We start from the raw sequence: 19,123 nt of genomic DNA on the forward strand, positions 1-19,123 counted from the left end.
GGATATCCCCTTTATATAGAAAATAGAAATCTACAGCACATTACAGGCCTTTTGGCCCACAAAGTTGTGCTGACCATGTAACCTACTTGAGAGACTGCCTAGAATTTCCCTAGTGCATAGCCCTCTATTTTTCTTAGCTCCATGTACCCATCTAAGAGGCTCTTAAAAGACCCCATTGTATCCGCTTCCACCACCACTGCCGGCAGTGCATTCCATTCACCACCACTCTCTGTGTAAAAATCTTACCCCTGACATCCCCTCAGTATCTATTTCTAAGCACCTTAAAACTATGCCCCCTCACATTAGTCATTTCAGCCCTGGGAAAAAGCCTCTGGCTATCTGCATGATCAATGTCCCTCATTATCTTATGCACCTATGTATCCTTTCTCATTACAAACCTGTGCCCTCTAGTTCAAGACTGCCCTATCCTGGGAAAAAGACTATAATTCTATAAACCCCTTGTAATTCTATAAACCTCTATAAAGTCATTTCTTTGCCTCCTGCACACCACTGAGAACAATCTCAACCTGTTCAACCTCTCTTTACGAACGCAGCCGTCCAGTCCAGGAATCACCCTGGGGAGCCTCTTCTGCACTCTCTCAAAGGATACCACATCTAATCCAGCCCAGGAATCACCTGGGGAGTCTCTTCTGCTCTCTCTGTCTAATGATACCACATCTTACTGTAGTTTATCAACTAAATTCTTACACAATACTCCAGATGAGCTGGTGACCCTCTGTTGGTTGGGATTGACTATGGATGCTACATTCTAGTTGTCCAGATATACAAACCAGGTGATACAGAGAGCAAGTTATTGCCTGTGCAGCAGACTACCCCCCGCAGCCCCTCCAAGCAGCTGATGAATCCAAAGACGGATAGTTTGGCAGCAGCACCATTGCAGGAGTCACCAGTCAGTGTTGAACTTAGCATAGGACTGTCTTAAGGACTACAGCTCCAGATTTTTCCTGAAGCCTTCCCCATGAGTGGGTACAGTCACAAGGCAACAGACACTGAGGTTAGGTAGGATTACAACTAGAGGTCATGGGTTAAGGGTGAAAGGTGAAAAGTTTAAAGGGAACATGAGAGGAAACTTCACTCTGAGGATGGTATGAGTGTGGAATGAGCTGCCTGTGCAAGTGGTGCATGTGAGCTCAATTCCAATGTTTAAGCAAAGTTTAGATAGGTATATGGATGGTAGGGGTGTGGAGGGAAGGTCAATGGGACTAGGCAGTTTAAATGGCTGAGCACAGAATAGATGGGCCAAAGGGCATGTTTCTGTGTATTTTGCTATGACTATGACCCTATCAGAGTTTTCCTTCTCCTAGGTGAGCTGCCAATCATAGCTGACAAGCCCCATCTGCCCTAAGTGGCTGGTCTTAAGCTGCCAGTAACCTGCCTTTGCCTCTTCTCCTGTCAGTAGAAATGGTTCTGCCGGGCTCATAGCTAAGCCACACCTGAAGGCCAGGATCTGGACTTGGTTGTCAGAGCTTATTTGAGACGCACACCATTTGAAACATTTAATAGTAATAGGTAGTGGGAGCTTATCCCCACTATCACTGCCCCAACCATTTCCCTCCACCACCCCCCCCCCCCGCAGCTTTGACAACTTTAAGGAACCAAACAGATGAGGTGTAACCTATGTTTTGTACAGCAGCAACATAATTTGGCAATGTTTATACTCAATGCCTTAACCTCTGGAGACAAGCACACCGAATGCTTCCTTCAGTAATCTGTCCACCTTGTATACCTTGTCTACTGCTCTGCCTTAGTTACTTCCTCAAAATATTGAAAGGCAGCAACTGATTAGGAGGAATTGGCGTGGTTTTGTGTAGGGGAGGGACAAACTGATGTGAGGTACGAGAGTTTACTGATGCTATAACAATGTGTAATGTTGTCGGGACATGGTGATTTGTGTTAAAATATGTATAATAAATAAGTACAAATACACCAAATTTGGCCAAAGTTTAAGATATTATGACACCCTGCTCTCTTGGCATGGACTAGATGGGCTGAAAAGCCTCTTGCCGTGCTGTAGACTTCTATGATTCTCTGACTCTTTTGCCCAGAAAGAATAATTTTGTCAATTATCCAGCCTGAATCCAGGGTAGTTTTGTGGAAGGAGAGGTCACTGTGGAAATCCATGAATGGTTATTCAGCCTGGTAGACCTACCCTCTGCAGGAGACACTATCTTTCACCCTTCTCTGTGAATGGAAAGTCACTAATGGAGTTTCTTCCTCTTCTCTCTGTCCGGATGCAGCCAAGCCTCTGCTTTATCTCAACTGATCCAAGATAATTACTGATGCGTCTGTTTAGCAGAATATTTATGAAGTATTTCCTCCTCAGCTTATTCGTGTCTCCTGGGACTGATCGGAGGAATTTATAGCAGAAGATGGAATTCTGCAATCAGACCCCCAGGCCAAGTTCATACCTTCCTGTAGTTCCAAACATTCTGTGATATAACCCCCTACTTTCTCTTGATGTGACAGAGAATCTGGAGCCTTGGGTGCACTGCTTTGATTCTCAGCCACTTTAACATTACAAACAAATCTGCTGAAGTTTCACACTAGACTAACAGCTGCTCCTTTTTGAACTTTGTAAACGTATTGTCCTCGCAGAGGGGGATTTACTACCATACATAGAAGGAACCAACTCTTTGTTCGTCTTATACTGTACAGTTTTTCATTAATTCTATTGCATTTCCTTATTTTCCTCAAAACCTACAAACTCACTTCCAGTGACTCCACTACTCATGTTTTCAGTATTATTTATAAATTTTATGTTTATTTTATAAATCTTTCTTTATTTTGCACATTGGTTATCTGTCAGACTTTATTTGTGTATAGTGTTTCACAAATTCTATTGTATTTCTTTATTTTCCTTTAAATGCCTGCAAGGAAATGAATCTCAAAGTAGTATATGGAGCTTTACACTCAACAGCCACTTTATTAGATGTATCCTGTACCTCTTAAAGTGGCCACTGAGTGTATGTTCATGGTCTTCATCTGCTGTAGCCCATCCACTTCAAGATTCAACATGTTGTGAGCTCAGAGATGCTCTTCTGCACACCACTGTTGTAACGTGTTTATTTGAATTACTGTCACCCTCCTGTCAGCTTGACCCTGTCTGACCCTTCTCCTCTGAACTATCGTATTAATAAGGTGTTTTTACCCACAGGACTACCACACACTGGATTTTTTTTTTGACTATCACACCATTCTCTGTAAACTCTAAAGATAGTTGTGTATGAAAATCCCAGAGATCAATAGTTTCTGAGATACTCAAACCACCCCATCTGGCACCAACAATCATTCCACGGTCAAAGTCACTTAGATCACATTACTTCCCCATTCTGATGTTTGATCTGAACAACAACTGAACCTCTTGACCAAGACTTCATGCTTTTGTGCACTGAGTTGCTGCCACATGATTGGCTGATTAGACATTATTGAGCAGGTGTACAGGTGTACCTAATAAGTGGCTACAGAGTTTATACATACTAATTATAAATTTTTCTTTGACCTTAATCTTTCAAACCCTCTGTCCAGATTTATTATGGACACAGAAGTCCACGCTCTGTTTCATGCTGTCCCAGCAGTTGTACATCAAACCTTGCAGATTCAAAGGTGGACAACCTGAATTTACATTAACAATTGGCTGGAGGAATTCAGTGGGTTCCGTAGTATCTGTGGAAAGTGGGGATGAACTATTGACTTTTCAGGTCAGAACTCTCTATCAGGTTTGAGAATGGAGATTGCTGGTATCTGCCACATTGTCCATTCCCAACAATGCATGAATTTTGGATGTGGAGTCACAGTTAGGGTCAGCAATGAAACTGTACAGTGAGTTCCAGGGGACAGCAGTGTGATTGTGAGCAGTTAGAGTGTACCACCGATGCAGAATGAAGGATGAATATTGGCCCTTATACAGATCTATCCAATGATGCATTGACCTATAAAATGTCCCAAACAGTTTTGGGGATTCCTGTTGCTCCTTACCTCACCTGTGTTCACTTCTCCTCGCTCCGTCTCTTCAATGGTGCAGTGAAAGGTTCTTGGCATGCAGTCTGTTGAAGCGTAATCCTTTCCATCCAGAAGAGGCCACAGCTCGCCTAGTGTTGATCTAGTATTCCCTATGTGTTCTGCAGCAGGGACCCTGCTGATTGATGGACTGAGGAATACAACAAATGCTGGCGATACTCTAAAGGTCAGGCAGCATCATCTGATCAAAGATCGTTGAGCCCAAACATAAACTTCCTTCACAGATGCTGTCTGACCAGCTCAGTGTTTCCAGGTTCAGTCCATAGCTGTGCACCTTGGTGATTGTGCTTTACTGCCTTGTGAAGGAAGAAAAATGTGTCCCTCGATTGTTGCTCCAGTATCTGTTACACTTCCCCTTGCTACAGTAACTGCTACATTTCCTGCTCCTACGGTAACTGTTACCATAGACCATAAAGCATGGGAGCAGAATTAGGCCATTTGGCCCATCAAGTCTGCTCTGTCTTTCAATCATAGCAGAGCCTTTATTCCCCTCTTCAGCCCCACTCCCTGGCCTTCTCCCCGCAACTTTCGATGCCATTTCCAATCAAGAACATATCAAACTCTGCCTTAAATACATGCAATGACCTGGTCTGCCTGTGGTTACAAATTCCATAAATTCACTGCCCTCTGGCTAAAGAAATTTCATCACACTTGTTTTAAATGAGGCTGTACCCTCTTGTCCTAGAACCACCCCCACCATGGGAAACATCCTTTCCACATTTACTCTGTCTCGACTTTTCAGCATTCAGAAGGTTTCAATGAGATTCCTCTCCACCGCCCCCCCATTCTTCTAACTTCTAGTGAGTACAGACCCAGAGCCATCAAATGTTCCTCAATGGAACTCCAACACCTTCCCAACCACTGAGGTCAGGCTAACTGATCTATAATTTTCTTTCTACTGCCTCCCTCCTTTCTTAAAGAGTGGAGTGACATTTGCAATTTTTCAGTCCTCTGGCACCATGCCAGAGTCCAATGATTTTTGAAAGTTCATTACTAATGCCTCCACAATCTCTACCATTATCTCTTTTAGCACCCAAGGGTGCAGTTCATCTAGTCCGGGTGACTTGTGTACCTTTAGGTCTTTCAGCTTTTTGAGCACCTTCTCCCTTGTAATAGTAACAGCACTTTCTTCTCTTCCCTTACACTCTTCAACAACTGGCACACTACTAGTGTCTTCCACAGTGAACACTCTAATTTAGTTTAACTGTCATCTTCTTGTCCCTCATTATTATTTCTCCAGCCTTATTTTCTAGCAGTCCTATACCCACTCTCAATTCTCTCTTATTTTTACATACTTGAAAATGTTTTACTATCCACTTTGATATTGTTTGCTAGCTTGCTTTTATATTTCATCTTTTCCTGTTCAATGATTTTTTTAGCCACTCTCTGCAGGTTTTTAAAAGCTTCCCAATCCTCTGTCTTCCCACTAATTTTTGCTTTGTTTTATGCCCTCTCCTTTGCTTTTACGTTAGCTTTGATTTCCCTTGTCAGCCATGGTTGTACTATTTTGCCATTTGAGTATTTCTATCCTGCACCTTCCTCATTTTCCCCAGAAACTCAGGCCATTGCTGCTCTGCTGTCATCTCTGCCATCGTCTCCTTCCAATTTACTTAGGCCAACTCCTCTCTCATACCACTGTAATTTCCTTTACTCCACTGAAATACTGCTACATCAGACTTTACTTTCTCCCTGTCAAATTTTAAGTTGAACTCAATCATATTGCAATCAGTGGTTCCTAATAGTTCTTTTACCTTAAGCTCCCTAATCATTTCCGGTTCGTTACATAACACCCAATCCAGTATAGCTGATCCCCTGGAAGGCTCAGTGACAAACTATTGAATATTGAAAGACCTAGACAAGGTGGATATGGAGAGGATGTTTCCTATAGTGGGGGAGTCCAGACCAGAGAGCACAGACTCAGAATAGAGGGACATCCATTTAGAACAGAGATGAAGAGAGATTTCTTTAGCCAGAGGGTAGTTAATCTGTGGAATTCATTGCCACAGATGGCTGTGGAGGCCAAGACATCAGATGAACTTAAAACAGAGGTTGATAGGTTCTTGATTTATCAAAATATCAAAAGTTATGGGGAGAAGGCAAGAGAATGGTGTATAAATCAGCCATGGTGGAATGGTGGAGCAGACTTAATGGGTCGAATGGTTTAATTCTTCTGGTAACTGTTAATCTGGCACCTACTTTTCATCTCCATGTTCTGAAGAGTAAAGCTGGACCTACAGAGCAAAATACTGTAGAGCCTGGAAATGTGAATGATAGCAGATTGCTGGGCATACTCAGCAAGTCAAACAGTGTCTGTGGAGAGAGAAACAGCATGAAAAATTTCAGCCTCATTGACCAGAATCATCTTTCCCCACAGATACTGTTTTACCTACTGAATATTTCCAATACTTTCAAGAATGTTTTGAATCAACTTCCTCGTTGTTGGCACATTTGCTAAAAGTCTGTCAATGGGTGTATGTAAAATATTTGTCCTCAAATGCCTTTAGATCCTGAAAGTCAAGGCAAATTCATTGTCATTTAACTATATACATGTATACTGCCAAACAAGACAATGTTTCTCCGGACCAGGGTGTAAAGCACAGTAGTACACATAACACACAATAACTTAGGAAAGTAAGAATTAAATCTACAGATGAATTAAGCATAGATAAATAAAGTGCATCAATTAAATATTGTAGGGTACAGTGCAAAGTATCCGGTGACGCTTTGAATGTGATGTGGCAGGGAGTTCAGAAGCCTAATGGCCTGAGGGAAGGAGCTGTTTCCCATCAAGACAGTTCTTGTTTTTATGCATTGGAGTCTCCTGCCTGATGGTAGAAAGTCAGAGAGGATGCTGGATGGATGGGTGGGATGCTTGGCTCTACTAAGAGCCCTGTATATGCAGCACTCCTGATACATGTTCCCGATGGATGGTGGTGCTGTTGGTTTACTTATTCCATCGGGATAGAATGAGGATCTTGAACCATTCTCCACATAGTGTGTGTGCTCTAACTTTGCCACGTCCATTGTGGAGTTAACTGTGGCCCTTGGACTTCTGGCACTGTTCTCTGTTGTTCCTCTCTGTCTGTACATCTGACATTGATTACTGGGCTGAAATAAGTCCAACCCACCAGAACTGCAGGCTGCTCAGCTGTTCCTCCAGATGGATGGAGACCTTTGAGATCTGAAGTAAGGCGACAGAGTTTGGCTCCAGCTCCCCCTTGGAAATGCAGTTTATGTGGGTGCTACTGAACTAAACACTTTCTCAGTAGTGTGTTTAAACTCACAGCAACAGTGAACCGCTGACACGCTTCGAAGCTTGGACACTGAGAAATGAGGGAACCTGCAATGTTATAAGGATGAAGTTTGCTCATCGTTCTGAGGATGAAGATTATTTGAAAGTGTTTATGTGCATCGCAGTAACACTGATGTTTGTACCTGGCGATCATGATGCAGATGCATTCCCTACCTGGAGACTTCAGTTAGTAAGTACAAACCTTAACTCTTTAGTTACCAAAATTCATTCAAATCTTCATCTTAAATTGCTCTCAGATTATCTGCATTGGAACAATAGCAAATGTCTTATAAACTCAGAAACTACAGGAATTTCTGGATCGGGAAGCATCTGTGCAAGGAGAGGGTTAATGTTTCAGACCGGTGGCCTTTCAACTGTCGATTCCTGTCTGTGTTGCGGGTGGGGAGGTGAGTGGGTGGGGGAGCTCTCTGTCCCAGAGATAGTTACTGTTCTCACCTGCTTGGTCAGGGTTTGTTGGTGTAAGGTGTCAGACTGTCAGTGTCGGGCTGTGTGTGTGACATGAATAGTTTAACCCCTTTCAGTCCTTAGTGACAGTGATTGCCTTTTTTCTTGGTCCCTGATAGCTGGGTTTAATGTGAACTCATTTTCTGGTGATGGGAGGTGTTTACGTGGGACATGAACACAACAACCCTATCCTCCTGCTGACTCCACATTCAGATTCAGACTGGTTTATCACATCTGCACCGAAACATTCAGTGAAATGCATTGTTTACATTAACAGGGCACACAACCCGGGGATGTGCTGGGGGCAGCCCGCAAGAGTCACCACACATTCTGGTGGCAGCATAGCATGTCAACAATATTCAGCAAAAGAACACAGAACACAACTCAAACAACAGCAAATTAATCCCCTCTCCCACCATCCCATCCCCTCAAATACACAGGACTCCAACCCCCAGGACAGGCTGCCTCTGGGACTCCAGTCCTTTGGCCCGGACTCAAATTAGACTATAAAACATAAGATACAGGAGCAGAAATGGGGCATTTGACCCATGGAGTCTGCTCCACCATTCAATCATGGCAAATCCCTTTTTTCCCCTCCTCAGCCGCACTCCCCAGCCTTCTCCCTGTAATCTTTGATGCTGTGTCCAATCAAGAACCTCTCAATCTCTGCTTTGAATGCACCCAATGACCTGGCCTCCCAGGAAAGAAATTGTTTGTATATTTATTGATACTGTGTGTACAGGACCTTTCAGTCCAATGAGCCCAGCCCTAGCCTAATCACAAGACAATTTACAATGACTAATTAACCCACTAACTGGTAGGTCTTTGGACTGTGGGAGGAAACCAAAGCACCCAGAGGAAACCCATGCGGTCATGGGGAGAATGTACAAACTCCTTACAGGCAGTGGCAGGAATTGAACTCTGAACTTTGACCCCACAAACTGTAATAACGTCATGCGAACCACCACACTAGTGAGGCACCGTGTGGTCCTATCAATCTGTTATCTACCCAATAACACCACCATTCACCAACCCTTCACCATCGCGAACAGATCTCAGAAAATAGCCCATCCCATTCAGGCAGCAGGTTAATTCTCAGTGATGGGTGGATTCCTTTGTCCCGATTACAGGGGTGGATGTTTGATCTAACTATTGTCCACTAGCCAGGTGATGAGAATGTGTTCTGCTCCACCCACTGGAGCACCAGCACTGTATTATTGAAGGGAGCTGGGTGTGAATTGAACATGTCCATCAAGCTGACAGATGAGACCCTTGTGTTCTTCCCTTCTCCCACCACCTTATTCTGGTTTCTTCCCCCCTCCTTTCCAGACCTGATGAAGGGTCTAGCCCAAAATGTCAACTGTTTATTCTGCTGCCTGACCTGCTGAGTTCCTCCAGAATTTTGTGTGTGCTGCTCTGGATTTCCAGCATTGCAGAGTCCCTTGTGTTTATGAACCCATATTATCAGAGCATTACCTCTCTTCCAACCCTTGCAGCCATTAATGATGGCACTTAAACCCACTCGGGGGGAGGAAGGGCTTCAAACTGATGTTGCAAAAAAAAAACATCAGAATAACACACAAAATGATCTGGATGATGGGGTGGTAAATTGGATTAGTAAGTATGCCGATGATACTAAGGTAGGAGGTGTTGTGGATAATGAGGTGGGTTTTCAAAGCTTGCAGGGAGATTTATGCCGGTTAGAAGAATGGGCTGAACGTTGGCAGATGGAGTTTAATGCTGAGAAGTGTGAGGTTCTACATTTTGGCAGGAATAATCCAAATAGAACATACAGGGTAAATGGTAGGGCATTGAGGAATGCAGTGGAACAGAGAGACCTAGGAATAACAGTGCATAGTTCCCTGAAGGTGGAGTCTCATGTAGATAGGGTGGTGAAGAAGGCTTTTGGAACGCTGGCCTTTATAAATCAGAGCATTGAGTACAGAAGTTGGGATGTAATGTTAAAATTGTACAAGGCATTGGTAAGGCCAAATTTGGAATATTGTGAACAGTTCTGGTCACCGAATTATAGGAACGATATCAATAAATTAGAGAGAGTGCAGAGACGATTTACTAGGATGTTACCTGGGTTTCAGCACTTAAGTTACAGAGAAAGGTTGAACAAGTTAGGTCTCTATTCATTGGAGCGTAGAAGGTTGAGGGGGGATTTGATCGAGGTATTTAAAATGTTGAGAGGGATAGATAGAGTTGACGTGAATAGGCTGTTTCCATTCAAATGTTTCTGATTCAAACGAGAGGACATGATTTGAGAGTTAGGGGGCAAAAGTTTAAGGGAAACACGAGGGGGTATTTCTTTACTCAGAGAGTGATAGCTGTGTGGAATGAGCTTCCTGTAGAAGTAGTAGAGGCCAGTTCAGTTGTGTCATTTAAGGTAAAATTAGATAGGTATATGGACAGGAAAGGAGTGGAGGGTTATGGGCTGAGTGCGGGTAGGTGGGACTAGGTGAGATTAAGAGTTCGGCATGGACTAGGAGGGCCGAGATGGCCTGTTTCCGTGCTGTGATTGTTATATGGTTATATGGTTAAAATGCTGGAGGAACTCGATAGGTCACACAGCATCAATGGAGGGAAATAAACATCTAGGGTTTGGGCTCAGACCCTTCATCAGACTTTCTTTTCCCCAGTTGTTCCGGGCAGCCACACTCTGTAGGTCCTCTGCTAATGTTGTTATTAATGTCACGGGGAGAGTGGCACAAGTTTCCCACTGGAAACTGCTTAGTAAAACTCCGGCATTCGTTCTCCAGGAAAGAAGTGCCTTTTCCACTTTGATGCGGCTCGATGTGGAACATCCGTCAAGGGAACGGCCAGCTCGCCAGAAGAGATACACATTAACTCCACAGATGCTGAGATGGAATCACTTCAATCTCACCTACAAGTAAGGAGGAAGGATGGTGGGGGAGGGGGGGGCAAAACCTCAAAATGTTCCTTGGTTTTATTGAAGAGCCTAGACAGAGAGGATGTTTCCTAGTGGGGGGAGCCCAAGACCAAAGGCACAACCTCAAAATACAGGGAGGTCCATTTAGATCAGAGAGGAATTTCTATAGCCAGAGGGTGGTGAATCTGTTACAGTCATACACTGTTGCGGGTGCTCGCGATTTCAGATCTTTCAGGATGCACGAGGTTTCAGATACACATTGTTATAGGTGCAAATTCCCACTTCTCTGGTCAAATCCAAGCGAATGTTGCAGATTTTCAGAGTTCTGATAGCATCAGCTTTCTTTGTGTGTAGTTTATTTCTGGGACAACATATTCTTCTGCACCATCTCTTGTCTGTGGTCTGACAGCTCTTGCTGAGTCTTGCTCCCGTTGCACATACCCCAGTTCCACAACTCACATACGTCCCTCATTCACACCCTCATCTGAACAGCCTCACCTCACCATCACCACCTCGCACACTCACACCTCACACATCTCTCACTATCCCACACCCCCACACCCTCACACCCCACACCCTCACTCCCCCACACCTCACACCCTCACTCCCCCACACCTCACACCCTCACTCCCCCACAACCTCATGCCCCCACACCCTCACTCCCCCACAACCTCACGCCCCCACACCCTCACTCCCCCACAACCTCACTCCCCCACACCCTCACACCCCCACTCCCTCATGCCCCCACTCCCCCACAACCTCATGCCCCCACACCCTCATGCCCCCACACCCCCACGCCCTCACGCCCCCACTCCCCCACACCCCCATGCCCTCACGCCCCCACGCCCCCACACCCTCACTCCCCCACAACCTCACACCCCCACACACTCACTCCCCCACACCCTCACTCCCCCACGCCCTCACTCCCCCACAACCTCACACCCCCACACCCTCCAACCTCACTCCCCCACAACCTCATGCCCCCACACCCTCATGCCCCCACACCCCCACGCCCTCACGCCCCCACACCCCCACGCCCTCACGCCCCCACACCCCCACACCCTCACTCCCCCACACCCCCATGCCCTCACGCCCCCACGCCCCCACACCCTCACTCCCCCACAACCTCACACCCCCACACACTCACTCCCCCACACCCTCACTCCCCCACGCCCTCACTCCCCCACAACCTCACACCCCCACACCCTCCAACCTCACTCCCCCACTCCCCCACACCCTCACACCCCCACGCCCCCATGCCCTCACACCCCCATGCCCTCACACCCCCATGCCCCCACACCCTCATGCCCCCACACCCCCACACCCTCACGCCCCCACACCCCCACACCCTCACTCCCCCACACCTCCATGCCCTCACGCCCCCACGCCCCCACACCCTCACTCCCCCACAACCTCACACCCCCACACACTCACTCCCCCACACCCTCACTCCCCCACGCCCTCACTCCCCCACAACCTCACACCCCCACACCCTCACTCCCCCACTCCCCCACACCCCTTACCCCACACCCCTACTCCCCCACACCCCCACACCCCCCAACCTCACTCCCCCACAACCTCACGCCCCCACACCCTCACTCCCCCACTCCCCCACACCCCCACTCCCCCACAACCTCACGCCCCAACACCCTCACAACATCAGACACTCACACCCTAACTCTCCCCTCACACACACCCTCACACCTTCACACCCTTAACACTCACACCCTCACTCCCCCACACCTGCTCAACCCCACAACCTTACACTCTCCACACCCGGTCACACCATCGCACACCCTTAACTCTCACACCCCTACACCCTCATATGCTCAAACCCACAGACCCTCACATCCCCCTCACAACCTCACACCCTCATACCCCCACCCTCTCACATTCTCAAACCCTCATACCCCCCCCACCCTCTCTCATTCTCCCACCCCTCAGACCCCACACTCCCAGACCCCCACACTCCCAGACCCCCACACTCCCTGACCCCCACACTCCCTCACATCCTCACACACCTCACACCCCTCACAGCCTTACAACCAGACACCCTTGCACCCTCACACACCTACAGCCTCACAGTCCCACACCCCAACAGCCCCACACCCACACACCCTTACACTCCCTTACAACCTCACACCCCCACACCCTCATATCCTTACACTCTCACGCCCCCTCACACCCTCATACACCTTCACACACCCTCACATTCTCACACTCGCACCCTCAACCCCCGACAACCTCACGCCCCCCACTCTCACTCACCTACACCCTCACTCCCCCACTCCCTCACACCCTCAGATCCTCACAGCCCCACACTTCCTCACACCCTACACCCACACAGCCACCTCACAACCTTACCTCACACCCCCATACCCTGATGCCCTCACACCCTCAATACCCTACTCCCTCACACCCTCATACCCCAATGCCCTCACATCCTCAATACCCTACTCCCTCAAACCCCCACACCCACAGACCCTTACACCCTCCTCAAAACCTCACAACCCCACACTAAACCCCACACACCACCACTCCTCACACCCCCACACCCTCATACCCTTATATCCTCACCACCCTCACATCCCCCTCACAACCTCACACCCTCACAATCTCGAACCCTCACACATCCCACACTCACCCTCACGCCCTCGCATCCCCACATCCTCATACCCCCCATACACACACCCTCACACCCCCTCCCAACCTCACAGACCCACACCCCCCTCACTCCCCTCAAACCCCCATGCCCCCACACCCACACACCATCACACCGCCTTACAACCTCACAACCTCACACACCACACACTCACCCTCACACCCACACCACCTCACACCTCCACACCCTCACTCCCCCCACTTTGTGACTACTATAAATGACCTGGATGAGGGAGTAGAAGGGTGGGTTAGTACGTTTGCTGATGACACAAAGGTTGGGGGTGTTGTGGATAGTGTGGAGGGCCGTCAGAGGTTACAGCGGGACATTGATAGGATGCAGAACTGGACTGAGAAGTGGCAGATGGAGTTCAACCCAGTTAAATGTGAGGTGGTTCATTTTGGTAGGTCAAATTCGAAGACAGAATATAATATTAATGTTAAGGCTCTTGGCAGTGTGGAGAATCTGTCATCTTGCCCTAAGAATATTTTTTCCTCTTTGGGATGTATATATCCTGTGCTTTATGAATTGCTCCCAGAGGCTCCAGGCATTAAAGCTCTGCCATCATCCCTGCTATTCTTTCCTTCCAATCTATTTTGACCGTCTGCTCTCTCATGCTTCGGTAATTCCCTTTATTCCACTGTAATACTGATACATCAGAATTTAGCTTCTCCTCCTCAAATTGCAGGGTGATTTATATCATATATGATCACTTGTCCCGAGGGGTTCCTTTACCTTAAACCCTCTAATCAATTTCAGTTCATTGCACAACGCCCAGTCCAGAATAGCTGATACCCAGTGAGCTCAACCGCGAGCTGCTCTGAAAAGCCATCTCATAGGCGTTCATATAACCATATAACAATCACAGCACGGAAACAGGCCATTCCGGCCCTCCTAGTCCGTGCCGAACTCTTAATCTCACCTAGTCCCACCTACCCGCACTCAGCCCATAACCCTCCACTCCTTTCCTGTCCATATACCTATCCAATTTTACCTTAAATGACACAACTGAACTGGCCTCTACTACTTCTACAGGAAGCTCATTCCACACAGCTATCACTCTCTGAGTAAAGAAATACCCCCTCGTGTTTCCCTTAAACTTTTGCCCCCTAACTCTCAAATCATGTCCTCTCGTTTGAATCAGAAACGTTTGAATGGAAACAGCCTATTCACGTCAACTCTATCTATCCCTCTCAACATTTTAAATACCTCGATCAAATCCCCCCTCAACCTTCTACGCTCCAATGAATAGAGACCTAACTTGTTCAACCTTTCTCTGTAACTTAAGTGCTGAAACCTAGGTAACATCCTAGTAAATCGTCTCTGTACTCTCTCTAATTTATTGATATCTTTCCTATAATTCGGTGACCAGAACTGTACACAATATTCCAAATTTGGCCTTACCAATGCCTTGTACAATTTTAACATTACATCCCAACTTCTGTACTCAATGCTCTGATTTATAAAGGCCAGCGTTCCAAAAGCCTTCTTCACCACCCTATCTACATGAGACTCCACCTTCAGGGAACTATGCACTGTTATTCCTAGATCTCTCTGTTCCACTGCATTCCTCAATGCCCTACCATTTACTCTGTATGTTCTATTTGGATTATTCCTGCCAAAATGTAGAACCTCACACTTCTCAGCATTAAACTCCATCTGCCAACGTTCAGCCCATTCTTCTAACCGGCATAAATCTCCCTGCAAGCTTTGAAAACCCACCTCATTATCCACAACACCTCCTACCTTAGTATCATCAGCATACTTACTAATCCAATTTACCACCCCATCATCCAGATCATTTATGTATATTACAAACAACATTGGGCCCAAAACAGATCCCTGAGGCACCCCGCTAGTCACCGGCCTCCATCCCGATAAACAATTATCCACCACTACTCTCTGGCATCTCCCATCTAGCCACTCTTGAATCCATTTTATTACTCCAGCATTAATACCTAACGACTGAACCTTCTTAACTAACCTTCCATGTGGAACTTTGTCAAAGGCCTTGCTGAAGTCCATATAGACTACATCCACTGCCTTACCCTCGTCAACATTCCTCGTAACTACTTCAAAAAATTCAATAAGGTTTGTCAAACATGACCTTCCACGCACAAATCCATGCTGGCTACTCCTAATCAGATCCTGTCTATCCAGATAATTATAAATACTATCTCTAAGAATACTTTCCATTAATTTACCCACCACTGATGTCAAACTGACAGGTCTATAATTGCCAGGCTTACTTCTAGAACCCTTTTTAAACAATGGAACCACATGAGCAATACGCCAATCCTCCGGCACAATCCCCGTTTCTAATGACATCTGAAAGATCTCCGTCAGAGCTCCTGCTATCTCTACACAAACTTCCCTCAAGGTCCTGGGGAATATCCTGTCAGGACCCGGAGATTTATCCACTTTTAAATTTCTTAAAAGCGCCAGTACTTCCACCTCTTTAATTGTCATAGGTTCCATAACTTCCTTACTTGTTTCCCACACCTTACACCATTCAATATCCTTCTCCTTAGTGAATACCGAAGAGAAGAAATCGTTCAAAATCTCTCCCATCTCCCTCGGCTCCACACATAGCTGACCACCCTGATTCTCTAAGGGACCAATTTTATCCCTCACTATCCTCTTGCTTTTAATATAACTGTAGAAGCCTTTCGGATTTACTTCCACCTTATTTGCCAAACCAAACTCGTAACTTCTTTTAGCTTTTCTAATCTCTTTCTTAAGTTTCCTTTTACATTCTTTATATTCCTCGAGCAATTCCTTTACTCCATGCTGCCTATATCTATTGTAGACATCCCTCTTTTTTCGAACCAAGTTTCTAATATCCCTTGAAAACCATGGCGCTTTCAAACCTTTAACCTTTCCTTTCAACCGAACAGGAACATAAAGATTCTGTACCCTCATAATTTCACCCTTAAGTGACCTCCATTTCTCTATTACATCCTTCCCATAAAACAACTTGACCCAATCCACTCTCTCTAAATCCCTGCGCATCTCCTCAAAGTTAGCCTTTCTCCAATCAAAAATCTCAACTCTAGGTCCAGTCCTGTCCTTCTCCATAATTATATTGAAGCTAATGCTATTGTGATCACTGGACCCGAAGTGCTCCCCAACACATACATCTGTCAGCTGACCTATCACATTCCCTAACAGGAGATCCAACACTGCCCCATCTCTAGTCGGTACTTCTATGTATTGTTGCAAAAAACTATCCTGCACACATTTCACAAACTCTAAACCATCCAGCCCTTTTACAGAATGAGCTTCCCAATCTATGTGTGGAAAATTAAAATCTCCCACAATCACCACCTTGTGTTTACTACAAATATCTGCTATCTCCTTACACATTTGCTCTTCCAACTCACGCTCCCCATTAGGTGGCCTATAATACACTCCTATCAGTGTTACTACACCTTTCCCATTCCTCAATTCCACCCAAATAGCCTCCCTAGAGGAGCTCTGTAATCTATCCTTCCAAAGCACCGCCATAAGATTTTCTCGGACAAGGAATGCAACACCTCCTCCTCTGGCCCCTCCTACTCTATCAGACCTGAAGCAACTAAATCCAGGAATATTTAGTTGCCAATCACACCCTTCCTGCAACCATGTTTCACTAATAGCTACAACATCATAATTCCAGGTATCAATCCACACTTTAAGCTCATCCACCTTTCTTACAATGCTCCTAGCATTAAAATAGATACATTTAAGATACTCTCCACCTCCTCCTCTCTTTTCATCCCTAGCAATGCATTCAAATTTATTATCCTTTTCTTTCTTCTCCCCTACAACTTCGGGCTGAGCGCATCCCTTCTCCATCACCTGCCTTTCCTCCCTCACACACTGTCTACTTACTTGCTCTACTGGTGAACTAACCTCCTCTCTCATAGTTTCCTTAAATTGATTTCCACCCCCCCATCTTACTAGTTTAAAGTCTGCCCTGTAGCCCTAGCAAACCTCCCCACTAGGATATTGGTCCCCCCAGGATTCAAGTGTAACCCGTCCTTCTTGAACAGGTCATGCCTGCCCCAGAAGAGGTCCCAATGATCCAGAAACTTGAATCCCTGCCCCCTGCTCCAATCCCTCAACCACGCATTCATCCTCCACCTAATTCCATTCCTACTCTCACTGTCGCGTGGCACAGGCAGTAATCCCGAGATTACTACCTTTGCGGTCCTTCTTCTTAACTGCCTTCCTAACTCCCTATACTCTCGTTTCAGGACCTCTTCCCCTTTCCTACCTATGTCATTGGTACCTACATGTACCACGACCTCTGGCTCCTCACCCTCCCACTTCAGGATATCTTGGACACGATCAGAAACGTCCCGGACCCTGGCACCAGGGAGGCAAACTACCATCCGGGACTCCCGATCACCTCCACAGAACCGCCTGTCTGAACCCCTGACTATCGAGTCCCCTATTACTATGGTCCTCTTTCTTCTATCCCTACCCTTCTGAGCTACAGGGCCGTCCTCTGTGCCGGAGGCCCGGCCACTGTCACTTCCTCCAGGTAGGCTGTCCCCACCAACAGTACTCAAACTGTTGGTTTGGGGACAGCCTAACAACAGTTAGGCTGGGGGTTTGTATACAACTCCCATCAGGGACTTTGTACTCTTGCAGTTCCTTAGCTCTGTCCACAATGATTGAACATCTTACAACCCGCTGTCACCTCTTTCTAATGATTTGATTTCATTATTTTACCACCATCCCCCCCCCCCCCCCCACCTGCCTGTCATTTTGAGACAATGTGCCTTTAGATCCGGAGACAGGGAGGAATTGAACCATGTGCAGAGGGAGCCAAAGGAGAAGATCAAGGTGGCTGAAGAGGAATACAGGAGACAGCCGGAGAGCCAGCTTGGGCTGAGTACCACAGGGGAAGTGTGGAGAGGCACGAGAAACATCACTGCCTTCAATCAGCCTAGCTGTAGAGCCTCTGAATGCAGCTGAGAATGGGCTAATATGTTAAATCAATTCTTCAATAGATTCGTCAATTGCCCTCCTGTTTATCCCCCCCCCCAGCACACCATTCCAGGTGCCGAGGCACCCAATACCCCCTCAGCACTAACGCCCCCTCTTCCTTCCTCCCCCTTCCAGTTCAGCAAATGGATGAATGACACAGACTACCAGTGTCTACACCCCCTCCTTGTCCTGCACCTCCCATCTACACCTCCACATACCAACTGCTAATGTCCCGATCTTCACTTCCCCAAGTTCCCACCCTCCTCCAACTCCCCAGTCATCATGGACTCACCTTCATTACTGAGCAGGTGAGAAGGGCTCTGGGGAAACTCAGACACGGAAAAGCATTGGGACTGCACAGTGTGAACCTCAGGGTCCTGAGGGAGTGTGCTGAGCAGCTGTGTGGAGTTCTGCAGCACATATTCAATCTGAGACTAAGCCTGGAAAGGGTTCTGACTGTGTGAAAAAATTCATGTGCGGTTCCAGTACCCAAGAAGGGCCAACCAAAAGTCTAGAATGACTACCGTCCGGTGGCCTTGACTTCACACAGCATGAAGACCCTAGAGATTAGTCTTGGCTCTGGTCAGATCAGCCCTCAATCCCCTGCAGTTTGCCTACCAGGAGCATGTTGGAGTCAACCATGTTGAACAGAACCTACTCCCATTTGGATAATCAGGGCAGCACTGTGAGGATCTTGTTTTTCAATTTCTCATCTGCCTTCAACACCATACAGCCCTCATTGCTGGGGAGAAGCTCTGTTCAATGCAGATTGGCACTTCCATTGTATCCTGGATAA

The 19,123-nt window shown here is 46.6% G+C and overlaps 1 protein-coding gene across 2 annotated transcripts in view; it reads left to right on the forward strand.

Annotated features, from left to right (window-relative positions):
- Nucleotides 1-7,169: 7,169 nt before the first annotated feature.
- mmp23ba (matrix metallopeptidase 23ba) overlaps nt 7,170-19,123 on the forward strand; it is a 40,274-nt gene continuing 28,320 nt past the window's right edge. For both annotated transcript variants that reach the window (XM_073032430.1, XM_073032431.1), the window contains exons 1-2: nt 7,170-7,520; nt 10,561-10,691. In XM_073032430.1, coding sequence (XP_072888531.1) covers nt 7,395-7,520; nt 10,561-10,691 — 257 coding nt within the window. In that variant the 5' untranslated portion in view covers nt 7,170-7,394. The remainder of the gene's footprint in view (nt 7,521-10,560; nt 10,692-19,123) is intronic.

The sequence above is a fragment of the Hemitrygon akajei genome, chromosome 29 (assembly GCF_048418815.1).
Source record: "Hemitrygon akajei chromosome 29, sHemAka1.3, whole genome shotgun sequence".
Classification (NCBI taxonomy): domain Eukaryota; kingdom Metazoa; phylum Chordata; class Chondrichthyes; order Myliobatiformes; family Dasyatidae; genus Hemitrygon; species Hemitrygon akajei.